Genomic DNA, 20,713 nt, shown 5'->3' on the forward strand with positions numbered 1-20,713 from the left:
GTCCCCAAATGTCTGAGTGGATCTGAAAAAGGACTGTAATTTCCTCACTTCCTGTTCATTTCAGATCTTTATATCCCAGCCTCTGGTTTGTTCTGTTTAATTGTTATGTATAGTTGACAAAATGGGAAACTGTAAATGACGGTTAAAAAAGGAAAAACTGGAATAATATTAATGAGATGATGTCATGCTCAGAGGGAAAAAAAAGCAAATGCTTAAGTTTTGTACCGTTGTTCCGCATTGGCTTTTATTTTTACTGTCGTTGTTTTTCTCCAGCTCTTTGTATATTGACTTAAGGCTTTACAGATTTCTGCTTCTATTTTTGTCTTTGTGATGTTCAGACAAACAAAAGGTTAAGAGTAAAGGAAAATAAATATATAGTTTTGTCCTTAACCAAGAGCTTCTGTGCCTTCATTCATATGTAACCTGTCATACTGGGGGGACGATGGCTTGCAATGGACCTCTGTGATCGCTGGTGATTGGCTCAGGATGAGTGGGAGGCTGTAATTTTTTTGAAACACCACTGTGTTCATGTAGATAGGTTACACAAGTCATAAATGCCATACAGCTGTTCCCCGCGTCTCTTGGTAATGGATAGACTCGTCTGTATTGCCCTTAATACTGTGGGCTTATGTTTATAACTTAACTTTTAACAGTGCACAACTTGACCAACTTGGCTAATGCTAATGCTTTAGTTCCTGTTGTTTTCTACAGTTCATCTCATATACACAACTTCTTTGTGGTTTCAGAGTTAACCTTTGTGCTTCCATTATTTGGATGGAAAAGTTGGCTGCTGTGGTAAATTCTAATAAAGGTACTTTAAATTTAAAGGTACTTAGTTTTGTTCCATGACAGAATATAACCCAAGGTAAGTTTACAGTTGGTCATACCAATCAATCTTAACTTGTAAGGTAAAGCCTGGTAAGAGTCGTGTACTGTGTGTGCTGGGTATGTCTTGACTAAACGTTACATTTATTTCCATCTGACTTCATTTTTAGACAAGTAAAAATTTCAGGCTCCCATTGTATATGTGCTGAGCATGAGGGTTCATGTTTGTCATGAAATACTTTTTGAAGTCATGGTTATCACTTGGTCATTCATGTCATATTCACAGCTCCCCTGGACGCTTTCAGACTCACCTCATTAGAGGCGTGATAGGGCACAGGTGACAAAGTGATTTAACCTCTTGGATGTCAATTCTGGTGAAAATAAAGTAAAACTTAAATTCTCAATGTTCCAAATGTGGTAATGAGGTCTGCAGGCGATGACTGTAGCCGCCTCCTCACAGCTGAACTGCTGGTAAACCAGTTATGACACGGTGTTTGTGACGCAATAGAGCTAGTGGTCTGAGAATAATCAATAAAATTAGAGAACTATAATGTCTCGATCTTGGCAATGCGTTGTGTCTCGTGGTGTCCCAGATGAGCGCGGCTATATTAAACAGGCAGATTGGAAATTACAGACCGTGAAAGCTCTGGTGTGTGAGCAGCAGCAGTGCGCTGACTTTGTCAAAACTTCGGAATGCCGCTGGCACCAAGGCTATTTCTCTATAGGAGGCAGACTGATCCGTTTTTGTGCGTTTTGGCTTCTTTTCAACAGCTTTGACCTTAAAAAGGTTAAATCACCTTTGCCGAATCACGTCACAGACTGAGGTCATGTGGTGCTTATGCAACCGTAATTTCAAGGACTCACAGTCAGGCACAGATGATCAGTGAATCAAATCAATGACAAAAGCATTTCCTCAATACGCACCCAATTATTTTTCTGACATGTAATTTTTAATATTTGCCATGATGATCACTATACATATTGAAAGATAAGTTTACAGTTTACCACAGTTATTTTTTTTAAATGATGAGAGTAGAGACTATCCTTTTCCAGGCAATCCATTTTGCGCATTTTGTTCAATTCTGAAAGCGTACTGAGCAAATTAAATTTGAATGTGACTGATGTGATGGTTTTAGTTCCACCTGGCCTCATTTTCAATTAATGACGTTTGATTACACCATTAGGTAAACACTTATCTGGATTTATGTTTTTGTTAGTTTTGAATGGAATGCATTAATATCCTTGTACTGCAGACTGAACAAGTCTAAACAATGGATTTCACTACCATTATGCCATGACTACACAAACAATTACTAGTAAGATGACAATATTAATGCAGTCATACAAAGCATTTTATGTACAATATATACAACGTTTATTTTAATTATTAATATATAAAATAGACATGATGTACTTTCATTTTACCATAGAAAAAATACATATAATAAATACAAATACGAACTCTTGTTTTCAGAGTATTACAAAACATCCAACACAGTTAGTAAAAATCCCGAACAATTCTTTTGTTGTTAGTTATTCCTAGGGATAGGGCTAAATGTTTTGCGATTTATCGAACTGACTCCCTACAATGCTAAATGGCTAAATACATTTTAAAGAATATCTGAATAAATTACATTCATATTAACATTCAATTGATGTTAATTCTCCAAATCATGTTGGCTTGAAATAGCAGTCACCTTATCGATCGAATTCCACGGCCAGTTTAGCTCCTGCAATTAACAGGTGGATGTTCAGAAAATTCACCTCTTAGAATCTAGCGAACTGTATACACACTGAAGCAAGTACATCAACACAATAAATGAGAAAATCTCGAGCAACTGAAATATCTGAGCATATTTGGACTAATTACAATCATTGGTTAACTGTAACAGGGCCAACACCACTCTGCCTTCGCCACTTTGTCTGCTCTGTCCATCTCGTACACTTCCACTGGCCCCGCTTCCCCTTCTGCCTGTACACACGGCTAACACCCCCCTCCACCACTCGCCCTCCTCCGTCTTCCTTCCGGCCGTTTCTTTTCATTCTCTCTCTCCCTCTCTCTCTCCCCTTCTCTTTCTCTCCACATCTCTCCCTTTGCCTTCTCTTCTACCATCTCCTGCGCTGGCAGCCTGTTACCTCACCCTCATCTCTGAAAGCAATTGAAACATTAGAACATAAATAATGACAATAAGGAGGATCACTCCGGTTTAAATAGAAACGAACCCCTACGTCAAGCCACTATGATTATGTTACAGATATGTATCGCACAAACTTGTATTACAGCAAATTGACTCTCCTCTTGTAGCACATCTACTGATAACATTAATAGTAAATATTACAAAAATAATCACCATTATGACAGACATACGATGGCTCCCTAACCTTTCATACATAGGATTTTGGACTTACATATATCACATTACCGCCCAAGTTAGCTTTGTCATTTGTGTCTTAAATACAAATAAAATAGAAGAACTCTGATAAATGTTGTAAAACATTTTCGTCTTTTTTACAAACATAAAATAATAACATAAAGGAATGTATTAATAAACATTGCATTGGCAGCAGTCTCAGCCTGTGCAGGTTTCACTCCAGTCTATGGATACTGTACTGCAGTGAACAGTGCGACAAGCTTAACTGTCTCACAGCAAAAAAAAAAAAAACCTACTGGCATGTCATTGCAGTCTGAGACACTCCGAGGCTAAGTCATGGAGCTCTTTTTGAAGATGCTGATGCTCAACTCCAAAATGCAAAGTGTATTAACACACACACTGCGGCACATTATTCTCTTTTGCCACAGAGTACAGTACTATAGCATACACAGAGGAGTAAAACCGAACAGTTCAAGACATGTGGTTGTGGTAATGTTATAGCCATAGAGACCTGTACGGAGAAAGTTAAGGCTCCCCATTCTGTCCCGCACACGACACGAGGGGACCTGTGGGCCTGGCTTTGTCCCGGGAATGTGGATGGTCTGTCGTTCTTGTCCATCTGTCTCTACACTCTGTCCCTCTTACGATATCTACTCATAATTCATGCATGGAGGTCTGTTAGCTTGTGTCTGTCCCCTGTGCCCGCTTCCTGCCCCATCTCTCTGACACATCAATGCGCAGTCCTGTTTGTGGCTCTGTCTGTGTCCCTGACTTCAGCAGAAACCCTGCTTTGGGTATCTCTGTACCTGCCATTGTTGAGTGTGTGTTTGTGTGTGTCTGTCTGCAAGCAAACTTGGAAATTTGTCCTACTGTGTGGGTCTGGCTCTCGTCCTGGTCCTGTGCATCTTTTGTGTCTCTGTATGTGTCTGTGTGTGTGTGTGTGTGTGTGTGTGTGTGTGTGTGTGTCTGTCTGTGTGTGTTTGTGTGTGTGTTGTGAGCCAGTCCTAGGAGCTTCCCTGCTCCCTGGGAGTGTGTCCCTGCGGCGGGGTCTTCACGATGGTGATGACGGAGGCGGTGTTGAGGCGGGGGGCGGTGGCCAGGTGGTTGCCGCTCCCGGGCTCCAGTCCCCGCGCGAACCTCTGCAGGGCGGCGAGCCGCGCCCCCAGCCCCTCCAGCTCCCGCCGCATGCCGGCGTTCTCCGCCCCGAGCCGCTCCACCTCCCGCTGCAGCTCCCGCTTCTGCTGCTCCAGGGCCTCGCGCTGCGACACGCGCTTCACCCGGCAGCTGGCCGCGTAGCCCCGGTTCTTCAGCGTGCGCCGCCGCTGCTTCAGCTTCTGCACCTCGTCCCGGGACAGCCCCCGCAGGTGCAAGTTCAGCTCCCGCACCGACAGGGACATCAGCTCACTGTCCGTCAGGATCGGCACGTTCTCCCCGCACTCCCTCTTCACCTGGGGAGAAATCACGGGACGGGGTAGGGGAGGGAGTGGGATTACCAAAAGACCCAAAGCTAATAGTCAGATAGGTGCATTAGCTACATGTTGTTGTTGTTGTGTTTTACATTTTTTCTATGCTTTTGTACATTTACAGGCTCTAAAATTGCATATGCGGCAAGTAATTCAAGATGGGTATTCACTCAAATGTAAGGCTGTGAAACCCTGCGAGCAGAAAAGTGCTACATAATGGTAGCGGCTATAGTATGGGTACACAGTATTAACCAGCACAGTGGAGAAACAAACACTTGCTGATGGAGGAGACAGACCACTAATGCGAATGTATTGAGTGACAAATTACCTTCAGTGCTTTGCTGACTCTGCTGTCTGACGTCATGTTTTGGCTGTGCTCAGGGTGTTGATTAACACAGGTTGACAGAGCTCTGAAAAAAAAAAACACCAGAGAAAGAATAATTACTAAATACCTTACTAGGAACTGGAGTTTGCATTGGAACATCCCTCAGAAGTACAAAAAATATTTAGTCCTTGATCTTCAGAGAATTATATAATTGTGGAGCTTAAGATTCATTAAGATTTGAGTAAATTCATATCAAAATAAGAAAAAAGGTCTAATCGTTTACAATTGTATTTGAGTATTTGACAGTCCTACTTCTCAGGCTTACAACAACACCAAAAATCAAATACAAACAAAACACTGGATTGATTCATTTCAGAACATAAGAAAACTGTTTCAACCACATCCACATTCATTCGTGAGTGCATGGCAATGCAGGGCTGAATTAGTATTTGATAATATACTTCTGTATTGTTAGTATATCACTCTAGATAAAAGTGTCTGAAAATGACTAAATATAATGTAAATAGTGTATATATGTAAATGTACATAGTCATTTTGAAGGGAAAAAAAACAAAATAAAAAATCTCACGGACTTAAGTCAAAAGTAACCTTTTCGTTGATTTCATACAGGATAAAGGTAACTAAACTATACCCAATTGAAAACTGTTTTCACAACCGTTCTTGATGATGTGGACGCAGACATTCAGGAGGCGTGTATAAATGAAAGTTGAAAAAGGGGTTCTGAAAGCTGCTTGTCATTTTGCAGACAGGAACCACATCCTCCACAACCATCCCCTTCTTGCTAAACTCAGGTGGTCCCCTAACCACTTCTCCCCCAAACAAGTACGACAGAGCTGGGCAAAAAATAACACTTTTCGTTTACTGCTGTGATTATTCAGAATTTCAACAGTAAAATAAAGTAGATGGTTAAGCAAAGCATTCAGTTGTAAAATTATTTTTTAGAAATGACAAATGGGTTTTGCCGATCCACCTCTCCGAACCTACGCCATCCTTCCCGAATGCGTGGGTAGTGCGTGTACGTGAACTTTAGGAAGGAGGAACACAACCACGAGGCGCTATTGTAAAACCGTCTGTTACTGTTTCATAAAGTCACAGTGAATCAGCAATACATGGTCTGCCCTGTCCCACTGTCCTATTGACAAAATAGACACGCAAGCTCCGCAAAACATCAGCATTTGCTCAAGTTATGGTACGATTATTCAATCGAGACTAACTGAGACGCTAAAGCAAGTGCTGACAACAAATATTCTCGAATTAATGGACAAATCTACTGTATAACTCTGTCGTCAAGTGAAAATGTAAGCAAACAAGCTAACGTTAGCGAGCAACGTAGTTATCTAACTGAAATGATACAAGTTTACACCCAACGTTAACTTACAGATATTTTTGTCGTCATAACGACTTACAAACTTGTTCATGTGTGTATTCACAGCGTCCAACGACCACGTCAACATTAGCTAACTACTTACAAAAAAGCGAACTGTTGTGTCTGCGATAAATAAGCAGGGAATGGCTTTGAAAATTCCACCTTACCTTGGCAAACAGCAGAGTATTTTCGTCACACGGAAAACAAAAAATCGACACCAATATTATTATTATGTTAGCAGTTATCGAGGTTTATAGCAGGGGGAGCCCGCAAAGCAAACATTTCACATAACGTTTGCTATATTCTCAAGTACCTTAATCAATCAAGGTTTGGTAAAGCAAGGTAGGTTACAGCAGTTATTTGACATTTAAAACTATTATCTATTCCTCCTTTTAAAAACCTAGCACTGTCTATGTTTAGGTTGCGATATACAGGAAACTGGGATACAGACTGGCTTCTGGTTCGTAAACATATAAATCTAAAAAAAAAAAAAAACAGTCCACCCATTTCCTTATACGGAAGGCAAGGCAGCAAGAAAGCTAGCTAACAAGCTAACGTTAGCTGGTTACGTTAGCTAGTAAACACAACCATCGCAACTGCGCTCAGGCTGTCTTCCATCTTACTGGTTTAAATAGCTTCACCGTTTCATAATTATCAGTTGTAGGTGCCACTATAAACTTAATTGGTCCCGCTACGCAGTCTAATCATGTGGAAATTATCGACATATCCGTCATTATCTAACCTAACTGGCTAGTTAGCGAGCTAGCTAGCTACTATTGTCTTAATAAGGGCCGAAAACTCCTGCGTAACCGAATAACAGATATGTGTACCGAGCTAGCTAATATGGCTATCTTATGATCTAGCTGTATCTATAGCGCCCTTAACATGAAGAAAATAGCTTACTTACCGGGTCTTTGCAAATTGTTGGAAATATCTGATGTTCGTGCCCCGTCCGCTTCTTTGTATAGGTCTAAAAATTAAAGATTTGATACAGCTCCACACCTTTCTACGCCGTGCGGCAGCAGCAACAAAATGTCAGTTCGCCTTTCCCGGAATTACTCACCATCGGGATTCTTTCATTCATAAAAAACATAGTTAGAATGACGTCAGCTCTGAGGAATGAGGGCGGAACCTCGACGCCCCCACGCTATATCAGAGAGACAGCTCGGGCCATGCAAAGTACGCTGGAAACAGCGAGACACCATTTTTGTAAGGGTGACAGTTATTTCACAAGGAAGCGTATTACTTTCCGATGTCAGTCATAACCAAGCACGAATAAATTAAGCTAGCTTCACACTTTTTCATTTTACGGCTGTTTACACTGTTGGACAGGCGAATAAGTCGTAGTAGGCTTACAAAATTAGTTTGTACTCACAGCTTCAACTGCTGAGTTGCTTACTTCGATATGCAAGAGGCTTTGTTTTCAAGGGAGCAAAAGCATACTTCCAGGTTCTCCATGGCATGTGGCTTATTGGCAAAACATGGCAGAAAGCTGAACTCCCCATGAAATAGAGAATTAGAGAATATCCTTACACAAATGGTGGTGTTTAAAAGCTCCTGCAAGATCAAAGACAGGATTCTTTGGATATCAGCACCTCTGAAATTTCTCAGCTGTACATGAGGTGAAGAAAATTCACTCTCACTATCTTGTGATAGTAAGATATTTAATTTCTTCAATGTAAAACATAGTTTAATACCTAATGCAGCCCTCATGTATAGTACAGGGAATTATTACACTCCCTCATGAAGGTATTTAATGAAAGGCACAAGAGGTGATTGAAATTACACAAATCAAGTTCCAGCTGTATTCCTCACTGTAATGTTCCTCCATTGAATTCCAGTAAAATCCTATGATTGCAGTTCCACCCCACTCCTAATTAAATGATTCCCAGTTTCAGTCCCACATATTACAATTTAGTATACCTAATATCAGGTGTAACATCTGAAAAATATTTTGATTGTTTCCTTTGCATTCTCCCTTTTTATATGAATCTACTAAAGCCTATAGTTTAGAGGGCAGTTTGAAGTTTGTGGATATTTTCACAATAATTAATGATTTTTTTTATTATTGATTAAATTTTAAATTAATTTTAAAATAACTATGATTATTAAGAGAAAGTATGTGTAAGGAATGTTAAGGAATTTATAGTTTTTATGTTAAATCAACAAACATAATTTGTTTCGTTTGGCAAAGTTATAGTCAACTGTTATTCTTAAACTGGTTTATGTCCCTGTGGATTACAAAACTATCTAATTTCTCATTGTATGAGATAGATCTAGCTAATAGGCAGACAAGCTGTATTCTGGATACTAGAGGGAGACAAGAAGAATTTCCCACAGTATTATTTAAAATGTTAAGATCCAGTTTTATCGAGTTTTTAATTATAACATGACAACATAAAATTTAGTCTAAAATGTGCTCATACATGTCTACATGTAAAATGGCAGTTATTGATTATATATACACTCACTGAGCACTTTATTAGGAACACCTGTACACCTACTTATCCATGCAATTATCTAATCAGGCAATCATGTGGCAGCAGTGCAATGCATAAAATCACGTGGGTCAGGAGCTTCAGTTAATATTCACATCAACCATGAGAATGGGGAAAAAATGTGATCTCAGTGATTTTGACTGTGGCATGATTGTTGGTGCTAGACGGGCTGGTTTGAGTATTTCTGTAACTGCTGATCTCCTGGGATTTTCACGCACAACAGTCTTTAGAGTTTACTCAGAATGGTGCCAAAAACAAAAAACATCCAGTGAGCGACAGTTCTGCGGACGGAAACACCTTGTTGATGAGAGAGGTCAACGGAGCATGGCCAGACTGGTTCGAGCTGACAGAAAAGCTACTCAGATAACCACTCTGTGCAATCGTGGTGAGCAGAAAAGCATCTCGGAATGCACAACATGTCGTGGGCACAGGCTTACCAAAAGGACAGTTGAAGACTGGAAAAATGTAGCGTGGTCTGATGAATTTCGATTTCTGCTAAGGCACACAGATGGTACAGTCAGAATTTGGCACCAGCAGCATGAATCCATGGACGAAAACCACCTTGTGTCAACAGTCCAGCCTCGTAGCGGTGGTGTAATTGTGTGGGGAATGTTTTCTTGGCACACTTTGGGCCTATATACCAATACCAACCAATCATCACTTGAATGCCACAGCCTATTTGAGTATTGTTGCTGACCATGTGCATCCCTTCATGGCCACAATTTATCCATCTTCTAATGGCTACTTTCAGCATGATAATGCAAAATGTCACAAAGCAATAGTCAGCTCAAACTGGTTTCATGAACACGACAATGAGTTCAGTGATCTTCAGTGGCCTTCCCAGTAAACAGATCTGAATCCAATTGAGCACCTTTGGGATGTGGTAGAACGGGAGATTCACAGCATGAATGTGCAGCTGACAAATCTGCAGAAATTGCGTGATGCAATCATGTCAACATGGACCAGAATCTCAAAGGAATGTTTCCGACATCTTGTGGAGCCCATGCCACGAAGAATTGAGGCTGTTTTGAGAGCAAAGGGAGGCCCTACACAGTATTAGTACAGTGTTCCTAATAAAGTGCTCGGTGAGAGTATTTCCAATATATCCTAAATCCCGACATTTAGGATATTCACGAATATCTTCCTTTCTTTTTGGATTTTCTTTTCTATCACAATACACTACAGGACAACTGCGGCAACAGTGCAGGTTTGAATTTGTCTATATAATAACCATTTGCCTCAGATAAAGACAAAAGGACGTTGGAGAGCTATTTCTGCTCACGAGTTATCTGGTGTTGTATGTGTATGTGTTGTAATGCGGTCTATTTGTAGCTTTTCCTGCATAATCAAGGAACAAATTGATTGCGAGTGTTCCTCTTGTACGGCAGATGGAGACATTTCCGGAGTTGCACATGTCTTTCTGCAAGGCAGGCAAGGCTTTCCTTGGTTCAAAGTACTTCCCTACTTCCCATCATCCTTTGCGCGAATAATCCGAGTGACCTCAGCCTGTCGCAGAAGTGGAGCACGCTTCTCCGGTCGCGTTTACGCAAGCCGGCGTGAAATCAGAACACCACGGTAAAAACGCAAGAGGCCGGCTTGCGGCATTAACGCTGCGGTTATTTTAGCACCGGCCATTAGAATCCCTTGTTAACGAAGAGAGATCTTTCTAAATGGCTGGAATCCAGGAGCTGTCTCCCGCTGCAGGCCCTGTTGAGACGCGGGCCCCTGAAGACGAGATCGAAGGAGATGATGAGGACGAGGAGGTAGCCAACGAATGTCTATTTTACTACGTATCTTATTCATTCCTTTTTGTCCTCACAGATGGTTCGCTAGCGTGCCACAGTAGCAAGTAGTAGGTAATATATGGCAAGTAGACTCTTGAAAAGCTTGAGATTTGGATGGAAGCAGTCTAGCCGGCTAGCTACCTAGCATCTAGCATGCTGTTCTTTCTGCAGATGACGACTCATTGTCAACGAGTGTAGCAGGCTATCTTGCGGTTTGCCCAGCGATGCGGTTGCATTGGATAAAATGTCGTCAGTAACTATCTAGTCGTTAAACATTTCGTTGACAGTAGTTCAAGAAACTACATTTTTGATATGCTAGCCTGTACGCTTATTCAGTTGAAAATATGTAGCTAGAGCAGTAGCTGTCAGATGGTTATTTACTCTTTTTAAATGGTCAATAATGGATAATGATAATGGAAGAAGTTTTCGGAGGAAACGTCATGCAGTCCCAGTGTAATTTTAAAAGCACACTCTATAGTCTGGTATTGCGTTTAAAATAACATTCCTAATAACGTTCGAGATGCGTGGGGTTGATTTGGGGGTAATTTTCGAATGATTTGGGGGTAACTTTCGAATTTCCAGAATAGAAAAAAAAACTCAAAACTTTGTCATGTGAACACTCGATGGTGAGGCAGAGACTGAGTTTTAACCCCAGAGATTCAGTGTTAATTTTTACTGTAGCGACTAGGACTACTACTGAACGAACTTGCTTTGTCGCCTGAAACTGTGACCCCCCCGGTTTAAACTACTGGTTGCGCTCATTCACTTCGTTTGTCTTTCGCTCAGCTGGATGAAACACTGACGGAGAGGCTGTGGGGACTGACTGAGATGTTTCCAGAGACACTGCGCTCTGCCGCGGAGGTGTCTGTGCAGTGCTCGCTCTCCGTGGCTAAGAAAATGTACAGGTGAGATTAGAAGTCCCCATTAGTCACAAATGAAATCATTTTGCCCCCATTGACTCTGCTGTAATATCGGTGTGGATTCATGTGCAGTTGGACATCCCTCTGTAGTGCTATAGCAGAAAAATAACGTGTCTCCCTTGTACATTATCTAGAGTGCTGTGTGTGCCTGTGGGGTTTTTCTAATTTTCAGCATGACATGCTTAATGTTTTGTTAAATGAAATGCTCATACATACATGGTTTCTGCTGTACTTCAACTTCAGTGTAAGTGCAGCCTGCTCTGATTGGAGCCATGGACGGTGATTAAAGCATTGTTGGGAGTCCATGCAAAGTCCTCTGAATGTGGTGTCTGATGTGCTTGAACTGTCCCCTGTACACAGCTTTCCCTACCCTGTGTAACCTTCTCTTCCTTCTCTGCGTCTTTCAGCTTCACGCGCTCGGCCCTGTGGGTGGGCACCACCTCTTTTATGATCCTGGTTCTGCCTGTGGTCTTTGAGACAGAAAGGCTGCAGCTGGAGCAGCAGCAGCTACAGCAGCAGCGACAGGTATGTACTGTGAGAAGCATGTCTTTGTTAGGTGGTTAGATAAATGAATAAAAATTTTTTTTTTTTTACAAATTACTTACCCATAATGTGTATTTAAATCAGTCCTGGTTTTGAATTAACTAGGTACTGTGTTAAGATTTGTCTTTCTCTGGATGCACATTAAGCTCTTTCCCAGCCAGAGTAAGGTTTTTAACAATGTGCAATTTTGTGTCATTCTTTAAACAGATACTGTTAGGACCCAACACGGGCATGTCAGGCGGGATGCCAGGGATGATGCCTCCAGCTCCGGGGAAGATATGAGGAGGTCCACCTGTCAGCACAAGGGGTGAGGGAGAACGGAGACAGGGAGGGAGTGAGACAGCACTGGAGGAGGAGAAGAATGGAAGAGAGTGGAAACTGCTGTGGGTCAGCACACAGGGTCACTCCAACGCCAATGGTCGATCTATATGCAGGAGGGCAGTATTTACTTGGACTGCTGAACCTGCCATCATTGAACGATGACCTTCTCCCTCACTGCCTCTGTTACACAACATCCTGCAGAGACTGACTTGTAACCGCTGTCCTTTAACTTTTTTTTTTTTAATAGATATATAAATATGTATGTGTTTCAAGGTATGGGGCTCTGAAGGGGTGATGTTGGGATTGTGTACAAAGTGTGAGGGTGTGCAGAAGGTTTTTTTTTTTTTTTTTTTTTTTTAGGAGTATAAATTTGGTGTTGAAATTTTTGGGCCTGATTGGCATCTTTTGTGCTGTCATGCGTTGAGGAGTATGTCAGTCAAGTATGATGATTATATACAGCAAGCCACCAGAGGAGTGAAGACTGCTTCTGATCAGAATGCATGTTTAGGCGGGGAGGGGTAAAATTCAATCACGTACTGAGATACTGTTTTGCCCCCAATAAATTACTTTGTGATCCGAGCCTTTGAATTACTGTTTCTGAAACTTATCATGTTAGAAACGACCGTATAAAGCTGTCTGTTGTGACAGGTTTGTTATAGCACTTTCCCCTTGTATTATATATTGAAATCGTAACCACATGCATTTTTTCCTTAGCTTCAGGGAGAATGTATGGGTTACTAGCTGAACATTTTTTTTTTTTTCCTTTGCACTCACTCACCTGAGTCTCTCATCTTTGATCCCTGAGAAAAGTCCTCTGTTGCAGTGTTTGACATGACTGCAGGAATTAAAAACATCAGTTGAAATAACAGTGCTCAGTTTTTGTCCTCTTCTTTGTAGCTGTGCTGTATTTAGGTTACATGGAATGCATTTGGTCTAATACAGTCCATCTGAAGTCGAGCATTACTGTGGAAATGTGCTTCACCGCACACTTCACAAAATGTTAATACGGACTTAAGCTCAGCATAGAAAAGTTATGATGATCCTCCGTAAAAAGAGTTAGGTAGTCGCTCAGTGAACAGGGAAATGCCTATGTACAGTATATGTAGTGAAACGGTCAGCATTAAGGGGCTCGCACACAGTGAATAACTTCAATCAGCAAATCGGCAGCAAACTGCGCGAGGGCAATGGTCGAAGGTGGACGTCTCTGATTCCCGCCATTTGCAGCTTTGAGGCTCAGGTAAAATATTTAACGTTAAATATTGAACTTAAATAAATAATATACTTATTATTCTTTATACATAAAATTAGACATTCTAACGATTAGCTAGCTGGGTAGATAACCTTACAGTTTGCCTGACCGGCACGTTGAATAATGTGTGCTGTCAAAGAAGATGGCCGATTCCTACACGACTTGAAATATTTGCAAGCAACAACGATGCTTTACAATGAATTTACATTAACTAATGGCTACATTTCTTAATTCTGGCTGGATAATTTTTTAATCCGTGACCATAATGTTGCTACCTGGCAAGGTGAATAGGCTGCTGGTTAACGTTGTCTCACATTTAGCTTCGCTATCTTGCTAATTGTGTAGGAAAAGTTTTACTCTTTGATTCGCAAATTATTGCCTTGTTTCAATGATAATATAGGAAACAAAGAATGTACAATCAGATGTAAATTGCAAAACGCGTTCTACAATATATGAAGATTTGGGCATATTTTTCATATGTTGACATATTAATTCAACAGCCACGATAGTTTCCGATATTTAGTCTAACTTTTAGTATCTCGCTTTTACTTGTACACGGTCTGTTAAAGTGACCAGATTTGGCATAGATCGTTAACTAATTTTCTCTTTATATCAATTAAAATTTGACAAGCTCACTCGCCAAGTGTAATTACTGTTTTTTTTTTTTTTTCACTGGAAAACAAAACGGAAAAAAACAGCAAGGACATCCATGGAGGACCAAGTAGTAGAGAATGATGCTGGATATCAAGATGATGAGGTAATACTAATACGCTATAGCAAGCGGGCGAACTCCCAGCAATACAAAGCGCCAGGTGTTCAATGAAAGCAATTATTGCAGCTACTGGCTTTGCTCCAGATTAATTATGAAAATGACAGCTAATCATTACTGTTTATGCTGTGATGAGTCATCCTTTCACTGCATGCATTCTGGGGTTTCATTACAGAATTTCCCACCTCTTACTTTTAACCTTGCAACAAATCTCTTGTGTTACTTAACTCTTACGGAAATGGTTTACTGTGGTTCTCATCCCTCAGGAGACTTTTTTCCAAGATATCGACCTTTTACAGAAGCATGGAATTGTGAGTACCTGGGTGCCTAAAATACGCTTTTGTGAAAACATATTGTTTTTTTGACATCAGTGTTTCTATGGTGCTGATCTGTTTCTCCCTCACTCTAGAACGTGGCAGATATCAAAAAGCTGAAGTCTATAGGTATCTGCACGGTGAAGGGGATCCAGATGACCACCCGTCGTGCGCTCTGTAATGTGAAGGGCCTGTCTGAGGCCAAGGTCGACAAAATCAAAGAGGCTGCTGGGAAACTGCTGGTGAGGACAGCCCTTCAGATGCCATGTTGATGGATACCTGTAGTCCACAGTGTTCTGATTTTAAAGTGGGTTTTTACAACTAATCATTTTTTAAATTTTTTAAAATGCTAATTCCCATCACAGATGTTGGTCTTGATACATTTTCTTCACTGCTTATTTGAAACAGCTACTTATAAACTGATAAAGGGGCATCAGCCCTCTGTAACTGGGATAGCTCATTACCTGATGTATGTCCTCTGTGTTTGACTCTGTTCCTTTGTGTTCCTGTTCAAGACCAACGGGTTCTCGACAGCATATGAATATAGCGAGAGAAGAAAACAAGTGTTCCACATCACAACAGGCAGCCTGGAGTTTGAGTTAAGGCACACCCACCCATGCACACACATGTACAGACTCACCCACCTACACACACACACACAACACACACCCACCCACATGCATATAAACACACTCACACACACCCATATACATGTATAAGCACATGCACATACACCCTCCTACGCTCAGTTACATGCACATGCACCAGTACATGTACATGAACACACACATACACGCACTTCCTCACCTGTACATTCAGGTGCTTTTGGTAATCAGGATGTTCTCACAGTGAGTATATTCTAGTGGGTACAAATGGTTTCCTGCTTGGCCTGCCATTTCAAACCTCCTAATAGTATCCTAGAAATGTCTTCATACTACTATTCTGTAACCTGTGCCGCCACAGACTGGATATTTAAAAAATTTATTTCTCCAAAATGTTGTCATGAACTTGCGTTCTTGTGTCATACATACATAGCAATATAACATGTTTTTTTTTTCTTCTGCTCCCACTCTCCGCAGCAAACTCATTGGTGGAGGAATAGAAAGTATGGCCATAACAGAAGCATTTGGCGGTGAGTTTACACATCCATCACTGCCTGGACTATATCTGGATTGTGTTGCTGAAAGTCAGATATTTAATTAGGGAGATATCATTTTCATTGGCTTGACGCCTAGAAGTTGGCCTAGGGCCGTAGTGCTAGATTTGTTGGCCAAACAGACATGTTTATTTATTAAATGCTTTCAGAGTTCAGTTGTTTGACTCAGCATGAAGGGTAAGCCTAGTTAGCAGTATTACGTTTCCATAATTCATGCTTTTTGCTTTCTACACAGAATTCAGGACAGGCAAGACACAGCTCTCTCACACGCTGTGCGGTATGTGGTCAGAGATGAACGAATGCCAACCTTCAGTCACCCTTTTTGCGGTTTGTAATGACGATGGGCCTTCAATTTATTATTTGACATGTTACTCATTGCTGAAGAACAAAGTTATCTCTCTATACCGCTCTCATTCAAGACAAAGATGTGTCTTTTTCCTGTTAGTGGAAGAATGTGATTGGTCCATCCATCTTGTTCTTAAAACAGTGATAACTGGGCTAATGAAATGTGAGAAAATGCAAACATTTAAAGGTACTGTTTTGGTGATTGTAGTGAAGGGCGAGAGCAGTCACCCCACCCGGCCTTGAACCCGGGTCTACGGGGTACCTCTACTGAAGAGGAAGCAGTTTCAAAGCACTCTCCTAATATTAAGATGCCTTACGGTGTCATGTCCATCCAGGCAGTGAAATCAGTGGATCACTGTTTTATTGTTGCGTTCCACACCTCTCTCATGTGATCTGTGCAGTGACGGCTCAGCTCCCAGGAGAGGACGGCTACACAGGAGGGAAGGTCATCTTCATCGACACAGAAAACACTTTGTATCCCTCTCACTGATGCTGTACTTTTCAAAGTTGTGTGCATTTGCACTGTGTCACTCACCAATGTGAAAGGGTATGGTGTCAACATTCCTGTTGGTGTAGACATGCACCTGGGATTAGTGACCTTCTACATGTTGTAAACTTCATAGGTGCTGGGTTTTTTTCCCTATTCATTGGTGAAAAGGTGATATGGTGAAAATAATAACTGGACAACAAATAAATGATGAGGAAAAAATGATGTTATGACTGGAGTGAGGATGTTTGTAGGGGGGAAGGCATGAGGATAATCTCTTTGTTATTCACATCATGTCTGATGAAGTTGTGGCACTCACAGGCACAGTTTCATGGTCCTTAATCGGAGTCTTTCAGCCGGCCAGACAGGCTGAAGGGCATAGCTGACAGGTTCAATGTGGATCAGGACGCAGTACTGGACAATGTGTTATATGCTCGCGCCTACACCAGTAAGGCCCTTCACTTACTTTATCTCTTCTCCCTTTACTTCATCATATCCCGTCATGGTTACTGGCAGAGATATAAGCATTTCCTGCACAAAGCCGTTTTTTTTGCCTATACTGTTTGTGAAGAAATGTATGTAGTCTTTGCCCAAGCTGCTTGCTCACATATTCTAACATGTCCATTTATCTGTACTTGTGGGCTTGCCTGTTTGACAAATGTGTGCTGTGATATCAGGGGCAGGGTTAGGTTTTGAATGTTTATTGTGGGCTAAGGTTCAGCTGTGTTTCCTGTCTCAAGGTGAACATCAGATGGAGCTGTTAGACTTTGTGGCAGCTAAATTCCACGAGGAGGGCGGTGTCTTTAAACTCCTGGTGAGGGCAGATAATCTCTCTTTCTCTCTGTCTCTGTTTAACTACTGTGGGCCTGCTCTATTTCTCAGCATTGTCTCTACAGTGTCTCTCATTCTCACCTTCAGTGTATCTGGCCTTATACCCTTACGCCTCAGCTCTTTCTGTGTCTCTACCTTGTATAGTCTGGATTTGTTTTCTTCTCCATCTCAGTGACTTCCAATCATTCTGTATGTTTTCTTGTCTCCCCCTACCCCTCTCTCTTTCTCTCTCTCCCCCATCAGATCATTGACTCCATCATGGCTCTGTTCAGGGTGGATTTTTCTGGCCGGGGGGAGCTAGCGGAGAGACAGCAGAAGCTGGCACAGATGCTGTCGCGGCTGCAGAAGATATCTGAAGGTCACTTGTAACAGACACATGAACATCTTCAGGCCTAGACCGCCTATGGCCACCTGCTCTCAGGTTCAGCAGAGCTGAAAGGGCCCTCTCATATAGTCCCTCCCATGTACAGTAGTGCCAGAATCACACTTCCATACACAATCATCGAGACTGGGAAAAAATGGGATAACATACGCAAAACATCAGTAGGAGTCATTTATTGTACGCAGACAACTATCATGGTTATAGATTAACCTCACTAGGTATATACCATGAATGATGATATAAGTGTTGAAAATCTGCTCAGTATAGATAGTTAGTTGGTGCAACCCTGATTTGGGGGGCAGAGTTCCTAATTACCACTTTGTTACTTATTTTTCTAAGAAATTGTAGGATAATGTGAATGTGTGGCTTCAGATCAACTCGTGAGTCAAACCAGAAGGTCAAGTAGATGTTCCATGTAAATAATGTTCTGGAGGCAAGGCTGGCAAGCAAGGCTAGCTATCACAGTGCTGTATATAAACAGATAGCTAGATAGCCAACTACAAATGTAGCAGTGTATCAGAATCAAGTCAGGTTTGGTTATTTTGATAACTGACAAGCTAGCAGGCTGTTCATGAACAGCTACCAGCTGTTAGCTTGCTACATTGTACTCTGTCCACAAAGGTTTCTGGAGATCCATATAAAGTTGCGGAATCCCCCTCTTCACTTTCTTGGTTAATTACATCTTTCTCCTGTGTATAGCCTATGGCATAAATTCCCTTTTCAAGCAGCCTGGACACTTGTTCCTTCATTATGTATGTCAATGGGTGTGCTACTAAATTAGATTTTCAGGCCACATGTTTTGTTTTTGCCTGTAACAAGCTAAAAGTCAGCAAACAAGTCTTGCTTTGTAGTTGGTAATTTAAGAGAAAAGTGATCCAAGGGCTTCATTATTTGTTTGGAATGCATGCTAGTGCGTATGTCTACCAGAAGAGATGCAGACAAGAACCCCAAGAACTCCATTGCTAGCTGAAAAATAACATGGACAGAAAGCCAGAAGTGTTTGGGGTGGTGTATCCAGGTGTTCTCGAGAGTTCTGGAGAGACCCCTACCATATGCTAATTAGGCTAAGAGATCCTGAAGTGCTTTTTTTTGGTTCATGGAACATCCCACATCATAGTGTCAGTTTTGGGGAAAGTCACCTGATGTGCAGTCAAAGCTACTTTTTAAAATAAGTTAAGCTTTGCATCCTTTTCTATGCTCACTGAATGTGCCTATTACTGAACAGACTGAAAGATGGTGTAAGCTGATTAATATGTAGTGTATGATACAAAATTAAAATATTTTGCATTGCTGGCCATAAGTATTTCTTGTGTATTTTAATGCTTTGGGTAAAAGGCCTATGGTATAAACAGCATACAAATTTCTTGTACCCAAAGTTCAACAAATTTCTGTGCTGTTTATACCATAGACCTTGCCTTTTAAAACAAGTACGCTTTCTTCCTACATTGAAATCCTGTGTAAAATAATGCATGTTGTTACTCAGATATGACACAGAGTAGCCATAGTGTGTGACATGCAGTATGCATTATGTGTGTGGTTTACCTCACCCAGAGTACAATGTGGCAGTGTTCGTCACCAACCAGATGACGGCAGACCCTGGGGCTGGGATGACGTGAGTGCTCTAAAGGCTGAGAAAATTTGCAGGCACTTCTACTTGATTAAAAAAAGGCAGGCAAAATCTGATTCAAGATCTGATAAGTTTTTTATGGGGCAACTGTTATATCTGCCTCAGGTTTCAAGCAGATCCCAAGAAGCCTATTGGAGGACATATTTTAGCACATGCCTCAACCACACGTATCAGCTTAAGGAAAGGACGGGGAGAGATGAGAATTGCCAAAATATTTGACAGGTATGTTTACGATAATTGCCTGACACGTTAATGCCATACAGCATATTTGACACAGTTATTGGTATGACACCCATATCATTACAGATGTTTTACAGACAGGCACATACATACAGTATCTTACACCTGTATCATTTAACCCTGTTATGTATAGATTTTTCACCATTGCATAACCACTATCACTAATTCTTCCAACTGCATGCATGATTGCATATTTCCTTCATTTGTTATAACACAACATGCATTTTTTCTGTATGAATTGTTACATAGTTTTAGCATTTTTCAGCATTATAAAGGTGTCATGGCAGTGTGTACAGCCCTGGCAGCCCACATGCTTGTCTAACTAATAAAACAGGACCCAAATGGGTGGATGCTGACAGTACATTTTGTGGTCTGAGGGATGTCTCTGCTCCTCTTTTTACCCCTCTGACATATTCTTCACAGCCCTGACATGCCAGAGAATGAAGCTACTTTTGCTATCACTCCAGGAGGAATTGCTGATGCTAAAGAGTGAACAGAAAGCAAGGCCACTGTGGCCTGAGATGAAGGGGATGTGGAGAGCAAGGAAACAATGAAATTTATATATTTCTGTCACAATTTCTCCATATTATTTTAATAGATTAACAGTGTTGTTTTATAAGTGCTGAGTTTAAACATTTCATTTGTAGTTTCTTATATGTATTGCATTCATATTGTTCGTGTATTATTTGTGTGTTTATAATTAAACTGGAGAAAAAAGGAAAGCATGAAATCTAAATGTGAGTTTGTTTGTTGCCTTTTGTTTATATCTTGCATACTGTTCTGCGGTTTAGTCTGTTAGACAAACAGTCTCAGCCTGACGTACATCCGGTGGCAATGCGCTGATACGTCAAAGTGAATACTACGGCACTGGTAAT

The 20,713-nt window shown here is 41.2% G+C and overlaps 3 protein-coding genes across 3 annotated transcripts; 2 read left to right on the forward strand and 1 right to left on the reverse strand.

Moving 5' to 3' along the window:
• Positions 1–2,343: 2,343 nt before the first annotated feature.
• Positions 2,344–7,448, reverse strand: maff (v-maf avian musculoaponeurotic fibrosarcoma oncogene homolog F). Its single transcript, XM_036551468.1, has 3 exons — positions 7,280–7,448; positions 4,989–5,070; positions 2,344–4,645 (listed from the first exon to the last, which is right to left on the reverse strand). Exons 2-3 carry the CDS (start codon positions 5,022–5,024, stop codon positions 4,202–4,204), a joined length of 480 nt encoding a protein of 159 aa, XP_036407361.1. The 5' UTR covers positions 5,025–5,070; positions 7,280–7,448; the 3' UTR covers positions 2,344–4,201.
• A 2,917-nt stretch (positions 7,449–10,365) lies between these two features.
• tomm22 (translocase of outer mitochondrial membrane 22 homolog (yeast)) lies at positions 10,366–12,713 on the forward strand. Its single transcript, XM_036543488.1, has 4 exons — positions 10,366–10,633; positions 11,441–11,559; positions 11,982–12,099; positions 12,325–12,713. The coding sequence occupies exons 1-4, from the start codon at positions 10,541–10,543 to the stop codon at positions 12,397–12,399; spliced, it is 405 nt and encodes a 134-aa protein (XP_036399381.1). The 5' UTR covers positions 10,366–10,540; the 3' UTR covers positions 12,400–12,713.
• A 1,665-nt stretch (positions 12,714–14,378) lies between these two features.
• On the forward strand, positions 14,379–20,331 carry dmc1 (DNA meiotic recombinase 1). Its single transcript, XM_036541781.1, has 13 exons — positions 14,379–14,444; positions 14,723–14,767; positions 14,866–15,012; positions 15,286–15,368; positions 15,850–15,902; positions 16,162–16,203; positions 16,673–16,745; positions 17,115–17,206; positions 17,499–17,572; positions 17,833–17,947; positions 19,523–19,583; positions 19,704–19,820; positions 20,262–20,331. Exons 1-13 carry the CDS (start codon positions 14,397–14,399, stop codon positions 20,329–20,331), a joined length of 1,020 nt encoding a protein of 339 aa, XP_036397674.1. The 5' UTR covers positions 14,379–14,396.
• Positions 20,332–20,713: the final 382 nt, after the last annotated feature.

The sequence above is a fragment of the Megalops cyprinoides genome, chromosome 1 (genome assembly GCF_013368585.1).
Source record: "Megalops cyprinoides isolate fMegCyp1 chromosome 1, fMegCyp1.pri, whole genome shotgun sequence".
NCBI lineage: Eukaryota > Metazoa > Chordata > Actinopteri > Elopiformes > Megalopidae > Megalops > Megalops cyprinoides.

Coding starts and splice junctions, on each gene's coding strand:
- maff (XM_036551468.1), bottom strand. CDS start 5,024: ATGACGTCAGACAGCAGAGTCAGCAAAGCACTGAAG. Junction 4,646..4,988: donor GAGTCAGCAAAGCACTGAAG/GTAATTTGTCAC, acceptor ATTTCTCCCCAG/GTGAAGAGGGAGTGCGGGGA.
- tomm22 (XM_036543488.1), top strand. CDS start 10,541: ATGGCTGGAATCCAGGAGCTGTCTCCCGCTGCAGGCCCTGTTGAGACG. Junction 10,634..11,440: donor GAGATGATGAGGACGAGGAG/GTAGCCAACGAA, acceptor TCTTTCGCTCAG/CTGGATGAAACACTGACGGA. Junction 11,560..11,981: donor GTGGCTAAGAAAATGTACAG/GTGAGATTAGAA, acceptor TGCGTCTTTCAG/CTTCACGCGCTCGGCCCTGT.
- dmc1 (XM_036541781.1), top strand. CDS start 14,397: ATGGAGGACCAAGTAGTAGAGAATGATGCTGGATATCAAGATGATGAG. Junction 14,768..14,865: donor TTTTACAGAAGCATGGAATT/GTGAGTACCTGG, acceptor CCCTCACTCTAG/AACGTGGCAGATATCAAAAA. Junction 19,584..19,703: donor GACCCTGGGGCTGGGATGAC/GTGAGTGCTCTA, acceptor TATCTGCCTCAG/GTTTCAAGCAGATCCCAAGA.